The 11321-nt window shown below is 50.9% G+C and overlaps 1 protein-coding gene across 1 annotated transcript; it reads right to left on the bottom strand.

The window, feature by feature from the left end:
- Positions 1–312: 312 nt before the first annotated feature.
- On the bottom strand, positions 313–9306 carry BAG2 (BAG cochaperone 2). The gene is made up of 3 exons (XM_040249225.1): positions 9021–9306; positions 2206–2315; positions 313–908 (listed from the first exon to the last, which is right to left on the bottom strand). The coding sequence occupies exons 1-3, from the start codon at positions 9131–9133 to the stop codon at positions 496–498; spliced, it is 636 nt and encodes a 211-aa protein (XP_040105159.1). The 5' UTR covers positions 9134–9306; the 3' UTR covers positions 313–495.
- Positions 9307–11321: the final 2015 nt, after the last annotated feature.

Raw genomic sequence — 11321 nt, 5'->3', positions numbered from 1 at the left:
TAAAAACCTGCTGAATGAAGGCGGTGTGATGTACCGAAGGTTCCCTCCCATCCCTCCAAGCTCACTGCCGCGCTCACAGCAGAGGCGCGGTCAGTCACTGTGTGGCTGCTTTATGAACAGGCTGTCTGGTCAGCCGAAAGCCCTGTGTGCCCATGTGTCTGTAGACAAAGTCCAGGGGAGGACCATAATGCTTCTGCCCCTAGCCAAGCACTTGTTGCCCCACATGCTGTTATCCACAGAGTAGTAAAATATAGATATATAGGAGGTGCTAGATCCTAGTACAAGACAAGAATTCAATCTAAAAACTTCTAGAAAGGTAATCAAAATATTTCTAATTTTAATTGTTATTCACAAAACTAATAACACAGATATTTTGTTCTTCAGAAATAACTATCAGTATCAAATGAGTTATATATGACATACACAACCATTATCATTTAAGATAGTTCTTTATCATTTTTACATGATTGTTCATAGGACTGTTAGGTCTGAACACTAGTTGAATCTGGCTTCAGCGTTCTGCTGCAGCGTTTTGGAAGCAGCCCCTTTAGAATGCTCCAGCAGCTTGATAGCCTTGTCAGAGTTTTCAACGTTCCTAAGCAGGGTCTCTAGTCGTCTCTTAATTTTCTTCTGATCCTCGAGAGCACAGCCGATCACAATGGACTGGAACTTTTGGTCCACCGGCCCCGCAGGCACCTCGGAGGAACACGCGCTGTACAGTGACATCAGGTGACTCCGGGCGTTTCCCAGGTCGTCCAGAAACTTGCTGACCACCTCATCGATGATCCGCGTGGCGTGCTTGAGGGACTCCTGCTGCTGGGGACTCCTAATTGTTTCTACTGAAACCTCCACAGTCAGGGTTCGTCCCATCAGACGGTTCGCAGTCAGATTTAATTCTTCTCGTTCTCCTAATCATAAAAAGTTTGAAATATCAATCAATATGAGACATACCTACATCTATGTCAAGAACACTAAGGCGTTTGTGTGTGGTTAAATCTTGCCTGCGAGTACCTGTACATTTCTTAAAGGTATATACTGTTAGCAATAAGATTAACTTAGGATGCCAGGGAAGACTGAGGGCAAGAGGAGAGAGAGGAGGGTGACAGAGGATGAGACGGCTGGATGATATCACTGACTCGGTGGACAGGAGTCTGAGCAAACTCAGGGAGATGGTGAAGGACAGGGAGGCCTGGCGTGCTGCAGCCCATCGGGTCACAATGAGTCAGACAGGACTGAGCGACGGAACGGCATCAGTGGTGAAGAGGATCAGCCTGGACGCCAGGTGACTGCCACGGTCGTCATGTCTGCAGAGGCTGGGGCGGGTGTGCTGGTCAGAGCAGGAAATCATGCCCTGCAGACGTCTACACGACTGTGTGCACTAGAGGAGGAAATAATAACTTCTGCCTCTCTGAGCTTTTAGCTGAGACCCTGTAATAACACAGATTAACAAGCAAAAACAAAACCAGAACCTTATTATCGTGTAGACCTCATGTATACATGGGAGACCCCCAGGGAAACTGAGTAACTCCTGGAGATGGCCCAGGCCTCCATCCTCAGGTAGAGATGGGGAGGGAGGCGAGTTTCGAGGGCCTCAGAGAGAGGACCACAGAGGTGAGGTTTTCATGGAGACCCCTCAGAAGCGGAGGTTTCCTTTAGGAAGTGTAAAGGTACATTTCCCTTACAAAACTGGGACCTCAGCTATTTCCAGAGCTGCTCCTGTGCCTGCGGTTTCTCAAAAATGACCAGCCCCAATAATCCTTAGGGCAGAGGCATGTTCTGGGCAGCACATCCTGTGTGAGCACACTGTGCCTGGCTCTAGTGGAGGAAACAGAGCCAAGACCCTGGGAGAAAGGCTGGCCCCAAACGAGGCGCTGACCTCATCCTGTCCGACCAACTCGGCCTGTGGTCTGAGTCTCGGCCAGCACGAGGAGGGTGCTGGGTCATCCTCTCACTGCTTATTTGGAAACGAGCAATCTGTGCCGCTCTGTGTAATGCCTTCCAAGTTCACTGCTGGTTGGCCAGGACGGGGGTGGGGAGCGGGCGGAGACGAGATGCTGACCCACTAAGGCCGTGTGATGGTTTGGGTCTGGGCCTGGGCTCACCAGCCGGGGCTGCAGGGGTGCCTGGCCCCCGTCACGCCCCGCCCCACCCGCTGCTGTCCTCTGCGCGACCCCCCTCCCCGGCCCCGCGCCCGGGCGGGCTCACCGTCGCTGATCTGCCGCATGTCCTGGCTGTTCTGGATGCTGTGGATCATCTCTAGGAGCACTTCCTTCTCCTGTTCCACGGCCGTGGCCGCCTCCCGCAGGGCCTCCACCCTGCAGGAGGGGACACAGTCAGCGCACAGAAGCCTCGCGCGCCCCGTCTGCCTTTCCCTCCAGCTTAGCTGGCAGGATGACCCGGGGCACGCCCCTAATGCTTCAGTCCTTTTTCTTTCTTATTCTGTACTTTTTTCCCTCTTCATCCACTTGCCCAGTGGCTCCTAGTTGCCTCCCTGCTCACAGGGCAAGCGTTCTGCTTAGTGCTTTTCTATTTGTAGATAAACATCTGTACTTGTTTACTGTCACTGCTTCTTCACTCAGCAGCATATTTCACTAAGACCCGCCGGGTTCCCTTGTCACCCAGCCCCCAGCTCCCCTCACCACCCGCCCGTGACTCCTGTCCCCTCGTGGCCCTGAAGGCAGGCCCACCCCAAGGTGGCACAGCTGAGACCCAGGGTGTGTCACCCTCTGGGCTCTTCTCCAGAGCAGCCGTACAGGGTGCCCCTGAGTCCCAGGAGCCCCGCCAGCACTTGCGTCCCCCAGTTGACAAGCGGGGTGTCAGCACTTAATCTGTGTTTCTTTCACTGCTAATAATTTTGGACATCTCTTTGTATTCCTGTGAGCCTGTTCACAGCCTTTGCCTATCTTGCTCTTTCTTTTTTAAACTGGGGTTACTGTCCTCTTGGGTTATCTCCCATCCGACCCCATATAATGTGTCTGGGATGTCCTTCACTGAACACAGAGCCTTACTTTGAAATGATCAGACCCATCTTTTTCTTGGTTTTGTTCTGCCTTCTGGCTCACGCAGTGAATTTTTGTTTCAGGGCCCTCCCATCCCAAGGTCGGGACATACTTGCTTACATCTCCTATCAACTTACACTCTCACTTTTCTCATACTCATGTCTTCATCCATTCATAATCCACCTCTGTTTATGATTAGATAAGGATTTTGTTTTCTTTTTCTCCAAATAGTGAACCATTTTCCCCAACACTATCCACACTAAATCCATCTTTTCCTCAATGATTTGCAGACTGTCTGCTTCTGAAATCGATTCCTAAGCACCACTTGCCCCACCTCCACCCACCCCCCCGCACCTAGACACACATTCACTTACTACACAGACACAACCAGTGACTAAAGAATGAGGCTGTGAAATCATCAGAGCAAGAGAAAACAACCCTGTGTGTTTGAAGTGCCACAAGTAAATATGTAAGTCACTTACGCAAAATAAAATGTAACAGACCCAGCTCCAGTCCTCAGATCAGCCTTAGGGCACCTCCCTGGGCACGGCCGTGTTCTAGCACGTGTTCCTGCCATACAAGGGGGTCCCCGCCCCACCCCAGCCGCACCCAGGCCTTTTCCCCTACAGGCACCCACCTGTTACCCCCAAAATAGCACCAACACACTGTAAAGTCACAAGGTTTCGATTCTCGGGATACTAAATATATGTTGGACTCTGCTTGTGAGAGCAAGTAGAAGCACAGAGCTTGTAAGAACCTTGTGAGACAAATGTGACTGGAGAGCAGTCAGAACCGGGGGAACTCTACAGGACAGTGGCCCTGCGTCGGGCGGCCGTCCAGTGGCACGCACAGCGCGCTCACACCTTCCACGCAAGCAGACTCGGCCTGGGCCACACGAAGGCGGTGCGGTGAGCACGAGCAAGAAACGCGCTACCAAAGTGACTCTAGGATTGAGATGGCACACGAGTCACTGGTAAAGGAGACCACGATGGAAGAAGAGCTGAATTTTCCAGCACTCCTAAGTTTGTATTCAAATATAAGATGATAAAGACGATTGTTACTCAAAAGAAGTATAATAATGAGTATGATAATAATTTATAATAGTATGTTCATGGAATTGTTAAGAAAATGGCTTGAAAGGAGACACTCCAAAAAAAAAATTTAATCTGTCATATAAAGATGTTTTGTCATTAAATGAAACCAAATATAGAGGAAATTGGATGGAACTTTTCTCCCAAGGTTAGAAATTGCCAGGCATTTTCCCTGTGAAAAACAGATTTTATTTTTTCTAGACTTTTTAATATATGATTTTATGTAAACTTCATTTCACAGCAAAGATACAATCCCATTCTTCATCAGGTAGGTCCCCAGGGCTTTCTGGCAGCGTGGCCCTCTCATCTGCTGCCCCTCACCTCCTGAACATTCTTTATCCCTGGCCCAGGTCCACTAGGTGGTCCTTTTTCAAAAGCCAGTCCTTTTGGCAGAACTGTTTCCTTAGCAACTTCCTCCTTTCTCTCCCTTGAGGCATTCAAAACTACATCTGTCTAGTGTATGGACTACATCACAGGCTTATTTGTTTTTTATTTTACAAAGCTGGACCTGGGACTTCCCTGGTGGTTCAGTGGCTAAGACTCCAAGCTCCCAGTGCAGGGGGTCCAGGCTGGACTGCTGCCCAGGGAACCTGACCCCACACACTGCAACTGAAGATGCTGCGTGCTGCCGTGAAGACCCAGTGCGACCAAACGAATATTTTCAAAAGCTGAACCTCTACTTAGTTTGCTTAAGTCATCCTGTTACTGTTTATCAGCGACTGGTCTTAATTCAGCTCACATGTGCTGTGTTCAGTCGCTTCAGTCGTGTCCAACTCTGTGATCCTATGGCCTGTGGCCCGCCAGGCTCCTCTGTCCATGGGATTCTTCAGGCAAGAACCCTGGAGTGGGTTGCTGTGCCCTCCTCCAGGGGATCTTCCCAACCCAGGGACTGAGCCTGTGTCTCTCACCTCCCCTGCATTGGCAGGTGGGTTTTGTTTTTTTACCACTAGCAACACCTGGGAAGCCCTAAATTCAACTTGTATAGACATCTTTTTGTCTCTGTCCCTTGCATTAGTTTTAGAACAGTTAGTTACTAAATATTCAAGTATTTCCCAGCCGCCCTTCCGAGATTTCTCCTGGAGCTTTGCCCACAAGAGCCTCAGCCCACGTCACTCTACCCTTCACCTTCTCAGCACATCGCTTGACAATGCTCCTGGGCAGAGGGGGCAGCTCTGTTTTTACTAGCGGATCCTGCAAGAGCTATGTGTCCAAATTGGGAAAGAACTGATCCTCACAGCAAGGCTGGCCTGGGCTGTGCTCCTGGAAAACTCTGTGCAGGAGATCACAGCTTCGCTTTAACTACGGAGGAACTGTTCAGAATGTTCCGTGAGGACAAAATCTGGAGTGTGTGCCTCCTCGGCTGGTCTCGGCAGCCCGGGGACCAGGGGACGAGGTGCCGGGAGACAGACCCAGCAGGCGCCCCGGGCCGGGTGCGGGCCCGCTGCTCATAGCAGCTCTGCTGCTGCGTCCTAGCTGCGTGAACTCGAGCAGTTGCTGACATTCTCTCTGCCTCAGTTTCCTCATTTATGACACAGGGATCATGAGACGGTAGGTGTGCCTGAATGAAGTCAACGTGGTTAACTCACCAACTGACAGCACAGACTAAATTATGAGTTAATAGAGATACAGAACCACAAATATGTAGGGCTGACTCCTACACCATTTTCTAGAAAAAATCGGAGCATCCCTGGTTTCTGGTACCCAGGGGCCCTGGGACCAATCCCTGCAGTCACCGAGCGACCACCACATGCAGCACGTGCCCAAAACTGGGGCCGTGAACACCAGCTTCCGGGTGTTTTTATGCACTCAGCACTATGAACTCAGGATTGTAAGTAACAAGGCTCCTAATCATCATCCAGACTGTAAGGAACACTCACTACTGAGATACTGGCGTTAAAACGGCCGAGGCTTCAGGGTCAGGAGCTAGGCCTGAGCAGCACGGCCTCAGGCGGCGGTTCAGTCCCTCTGGACCCTTTCTGCTGCTAAAGGAGACAATGGATGTCATCCTCCTGCCTTGGAGGGCTTTGGAAGGTTCACATGATACCGTCTATGAGAAGTGACGGTATTACAGTGAAGAATTACAGGCTCTGACACAGTATTAGCTAGGGTGCTGTCTTCTGGCTCCGGGGGTCAGGTCAGCCCAGCAGGAAACTCAGCTGAAGGACCCGGGTCCCTGCTCCCTCCCTTGTTCCTTGGTGGCTGGGCGCCCAGGAGGCCGCTCTGTGGACACTTGTGAACAGCCAGCTCCCCGTCCCGCCCGTCCCCTGGGCTGCTCTCCACGCCTCCTGGCCAAGCATCTTCACCACCAGCCGGAGCTTCAGGGCCGCTCACACCCTGCAGAGACGGCATTTCAGCAGCCCCTGATCTAAACCCGGATCGAAGTGGAATTTTCACTTCTTTCAGTAAAATCATACACTGTTCCTACACTTTGAAATATGACATAGTAACTCAAACAAATTCAGGCATAAAGCATTAAGCTCTACAGCCACTGCTCCTGAGCTCTTTTAACTTCTCAAGCCTCAATTTCCTGCCTGGAGAATGAGGGTGACATAATTTCCACAAAGGCACAGGACCTGTAGAGTCATGCTGGTTAACTAAAATACCTGTTGGAGGGTATCATTTATGAATTATGATCACTGCTAAAATAGTAACAGTCGTGAGCAAAGTGCTCGGAGCCACTGATAAATGGAAAAATCAGAGGCCATTTGCGCTGGTCACGAAAACCCGTAGAGAAAGACATCACCTTTTTAGGAGGAAGCAAAAAAGGAGGTCTAGTTTCCTGCTAACACATTAGGAACAACTGGAGTGTCTTTAGCGATTTGGGAGATGCCCTCAGACATCTGAAAACTTTAAACACCGTGGACACCAGTTCCCATGGCAGGTCACGAAGCACTGAGCATAATTCTCTTTTCGATTTCATGTGGAGAAAGTTCTTGCTGAAACTAGTACAACAGAGGGACGGTAAACACAGACCTCTCGGTACAGTCTGTAATTTTCAGTATGCCTACAACACTGCTTTATTAGCCACCCGTAACAGGATATTAAATGACAGTTAACACATGAATGTCTTGTTTTCTTTTTAAACTTGATCTTCTGGGCCTGATTCTAGTTTCTAACAGTGCAGTGCTCTCTTCCATGACCCATCTGCCTTCATAAACTTCTCTATTTTTTACTTAACCTTCCAAAATACTTAATTTTGTCAGCATCATTTTTTTTAAAGAAAGAAACAAAGCTCATCAGTCTAAAACTAGAAAAGTCCTTAAAATGAACTGAACACACATTTATCAGTCTCAGCTCAAGGGTTAATTCAGCAAGTGATTAACCACTTGTACACGGTAATGAGAATTCATTTCACATTAAGGAAGCCCTAGAACGTAATATTTCAAACAAGAAACTTCCTTTTAAAGATGAGCACCTGCCCTATGTGAGGCATCAATTCAAGTCTTAGAACAATAACTCAGCTTCAGGAAAGGAACTGTGTCCTGCCCAAGCGTAGAAGAAAACATCCTTTCTTTCCAACTAGGGAAGAGCCCCCCTGAAATGGCTGAGAACATGCCCTCAAAGTTCTTGAGACCAGAGGCGCTCAGTCACTTGTTAACGCTGCTACATAAAATCGTCCACAGGAACTGCTCTGCCTGTTCACCTGCTTCAGCTGGAGAAGGACCATCGTCACTCTCCGTGAAATCATGGTGGTGGTGAGCGTCTCATTTTCTGAGAAGACATTGTTTCTTTCTGTAATAATATAATGAAAAGAACTATACAATAAATGACAAAAGTCAACAAATATTAATAAATGATAATAAGTGCCTCATTTGGTTATTAATGTGCTTGACTGGCAGACAGACCCCTTGTCCTGTTTTGAGATAAAGACACATATGCAGCCCTTCTTAAAATTTTGTCTTACATATATTCCTTTGCTCACTCAGAGTCTGGTAACTATGAGAAAAATTACCTGTGGTTTTAGGGAGTTTTGGACGCCTTGGTAAGATTTGCCTGTAATTACACCTGCACACAATTTACACGAACTTCAGTGACAATAAGCAGTTATGGGAAGTACACAGAAGTCTTCATTCCCTGTTAGAGGAAAAATTATTTCCCAAATTTCTTACACATTATTTAGGAATCCTGTACAAGCCGGTGACTACATTTGTCACTAAGGAGTGTCCCCACACCGGTTTCTATAGGAATTGACAGCACAGCCTGGAAAGAATTTAGGGAAAGAGCCGGGGTGAGGCACTCTGTGCTCTGGGAAAACTGGCAAAACAGGCTCTCAGGTTTTCAGGAAAACCTAAGGAACTCAGATTCCTAAATCTTCTCAAATTCAGAAAAGCACTAAAAGCCTTAAGGGAGACAGCAGCTCCTTCTGACCGGTGGTAACCTCTGCGCGCCTGACCCCGGGCCCTGCTCCAAAGTCACATCCTCGCTGACCTCGGCCCGACCCTCGCCGCCAGGGCCTCCCTCTGCGCGCTGACCGCCGTGGACACACCGACCACCGTGACACCCCGACCGGGAGGGAGCGCCGCGGCTCGGGCTCTGGCGCCGGGAAGGTGGGACGGCGCCCGGTGAGGCCGAGCGCGGCTTGGGGAGACACCTGTCCGCTGCTCTCGGGCCTGAGGCCAGACGGATTTTTCCGTTTTGCAAAGGGTTCGGTCGCCCAGCACGGAAACCACTAACCGGCCCCGGTCCTAAAACCGCACGCGGCGGGGAGTGGGCCGGAAACACCTGGCCCCACGCGGAAGGTTCTGGAAGCTTCGCGGCGGCACGGCCGTCGTCTCGAGTCACGTCCCCCCGACCTTCTCTGTTCGGGGTCGCGCGGTCCCGGCGCTCGGGGCCGCCGAAGGGTGGGGGGCCGCCGCGCCGACCCAGCGCCGCGCTCGCCCCCCGGTCCTCGCCCGCAGCTCCGTCCCCGCGCGCCCCCAGCCCCGCGCACCTGAGCTCCAGCTGGTCCAGGCTCTCGAGCAGGCGGCTGGAGCGATCGGCCATGGACGAGGAGCGGCAGAAGCGGCCCTCGTTGGCCTTGGCGCTGATCCTCGCCTGAGCCATCTGCGCCGGGCGGGCGGCCCGAGGTCACCGCCGTCCCCACGCGCCAACCGTCTACTCGGATGCGCCGCCCGCAAACCCGAAGTCGGGGGCCGGGGCACCCAGATGAGGGCGCGAGGGCTTGGCGGCCGGACTCCAACCCCGCGAGCTGCCTCGGGGGCGGTGCGGCGGGGCGGGGCGGCTCCGCGTGGCACGAGGCCCGGCCCCGCCCCAAGCACGCCCCGGGGCGAGGCCCGCGCCAACCACGCCCTCTCCCCGCCCCGACCCGCGGAGGCCCCGCCCCCAAGCATAGCCGGAGCGGGCTCGCGCCAGCCCCGCCCTCTCCCACCCCCGGGGCCCTCCGCCGCGAGGAAGGGGTCCTTTGCGCAGCCTTGGTTCCCGGGCACCTTCCCGAGGTGAGAACAGGAGTCTGGACGCCAACAGCGAAACCAACAGAGCAGAAGACAAAAAGCCGCCCTGTCCAGCTGCGTGTAGGGGTCAAGGTGAACCTCATCGTTTTCACACCCACTCTCATGAAAGCATTTGTAATGACTTCTCTGTTTAAGTTATTGGTTGGAATTCGAGTGAAATGATTGTTATTTAAGGCCGTTTCTAGCCCCATTTGTATAAACCTCCTGTTAGGGGAACACCATGGAGGCCGCTCGGCCACCGTGGAGGTCAGGGAGTAGTAGAGTGGTGGCGGGGCCGGAGCACACTTGGCCTTTGCTCGCGTTTCCTCGTGGCGCTCTGCCCGGCAGTACACGGAGGGGATGCACAGGGCACCCGGAAAGGGATAACAACAGTTCAAGGCTTGAGCCCAGCCTTTAATCTGAGATCAAAGCCGAGGTACTTGAACAGAGAGGAGGCCCCTAAGGCTAGATCCCAGTTCCTCTGAACTCTAAATACTAATTCACAACTGCTGTAGGGGGTCATCTGACCTCATTAGACGTTTTATTGTATCATGACAAACCTGGAATCCTTAGACATTTTGTGAATGTGCTAGACTCTCTCACACCTCAGACTCAGTGGACTACAGCTCCAGAGAATACCCAGGCCCGTCTTCACTCCGCACTGGGCCAGCATCCCAGCCATGCCCTCCCATCTGGTCTGGTGCTGTTTGCACCACTCTGTGCTCAGCTCAGCAGCTGCAGCGATCCAGAATAAGGCACAGCACAGGACGGCTCAGAAACCTTCAGCGGCTCACTAGTGAAATGAGTAAAAGCCAAGGCCTTCAGAAGAGGCCTCAGAGGACTCTCTTCTGCTGCCTGCACTAGCCTTGCTTTGCATGTCTGGATAAGCTCACTCCCTGCCTTCAGGCCTTTGCTCAAGTTCACTAAGGACCCCGACCGCTCTAGTACGAACAGCAAGCCCCGCCCCCGCCTCACCCCCACCGGTCCTCAGCTCATTCGGGCGGCTGTTTTTCTTCCTCATCTCAGCTCTCACCCCCGCCAGGTGCGCCCCACTGCGGAGGTGAGGGCTTCCTTTTGCTCACTGATGTATTTCAAGTGCTTAGAATAGTCGCTGACAAATATAAGTATTCAATAAATACTGTGAGTGAAAGACTAAATGGTTTCAAAGAAATTTAAAAGAAAAAAAATTGATGGAAAAAAAGCTCTTTCAGTTGAGGGCTATGCTACTGGGTTTCTGGTTACCCTGCCCAAGGGAGTCCAGGAGAGTCCTTGCACCTTATTCTTGGGAGAGGTCTGAGTGGCCAAATGGTCAGGAGTCGGAAGAAAGGACTGGGCTGGTGGGATACCAAGCATTCAAAAACAAACTCTTTAAGGGAGGATTTTTTATTTAAGACAGTCAATGATACCATGAACCAGATGCTGTCAGTACATTACCTATATATCCTTTTAAAAATAAACATGGTCATTCATCATTTCTTTGACAAAAGCAGTTATTCAGGTATAAAAAGGCATCACAATAAAAACTTTTTAAAAGAAAAAAAAACCTATCAGTAAAATGAAAGACGAATAAAAGCAAACAAGCAAGCATCGTTGTCAGAAATATTTACTCTTGGTAATATTCCCCGTTACTTCATGTAACATCCACTCTCCTCCATGTGTCTAAATTAAGTTCAAATTATGAAGCAAGCTGGTTTCATAATTATAAGAGGAACCAGATTGCCAAATTGCCAACATCTGCTGGATCATCGAAAAAGCAGGAGAGTTCCAGGAAAACATCTATTTCTGCTTTATTGACTATGCCA

The sequence above is a fragment of the Oryx dammah genome, unplaced genomic scaffold, assembly GCF_014754425.2.
Source record: "Oryx dammah isolate SB20612 unplaced genomic scaffold, SCBI_Odam_1.1 HiC_scaffold_11, whole genome shotgun sequence".
In the NCBI taxonomy this organism is placed as follows: Eukaryota; Metazoa; Chordata; class Mammalia; order Artiodactyla; family Bovidae; genus Oryx; species Oryx dammah.
The sequence above is the reverse complement of the archived record's forward strand: the minus strand, read 5'-3'. Positions and strand labels throughout refer to the sequence as shown.

Bases quoted from the DNA above. Each gene is read 5' to 3' on its own strand.
- BAG2 (XM_040249225.1), bottom strand. From the start codon at position 9,133: ATGGCTCAGGCGAGGATCAGCGCCAAGGCCAACGAGGGCCGCTTCTGC. The intron at 2,316-9,020 runs GTGCGCGGGGCT...CCCCTCCTGCAG, and splicing joins CTGGACCAGCTGGAGCTCAG to GGTGGAGGCCCTGCGGGAGG. The intron at 909-2,205 runs GTGAGCCCGCCC...TTTTATGATTAG, and splicing joins CATGCGGCAGATCAGCGACG to GAGAACGAGAAGAATTAAAT.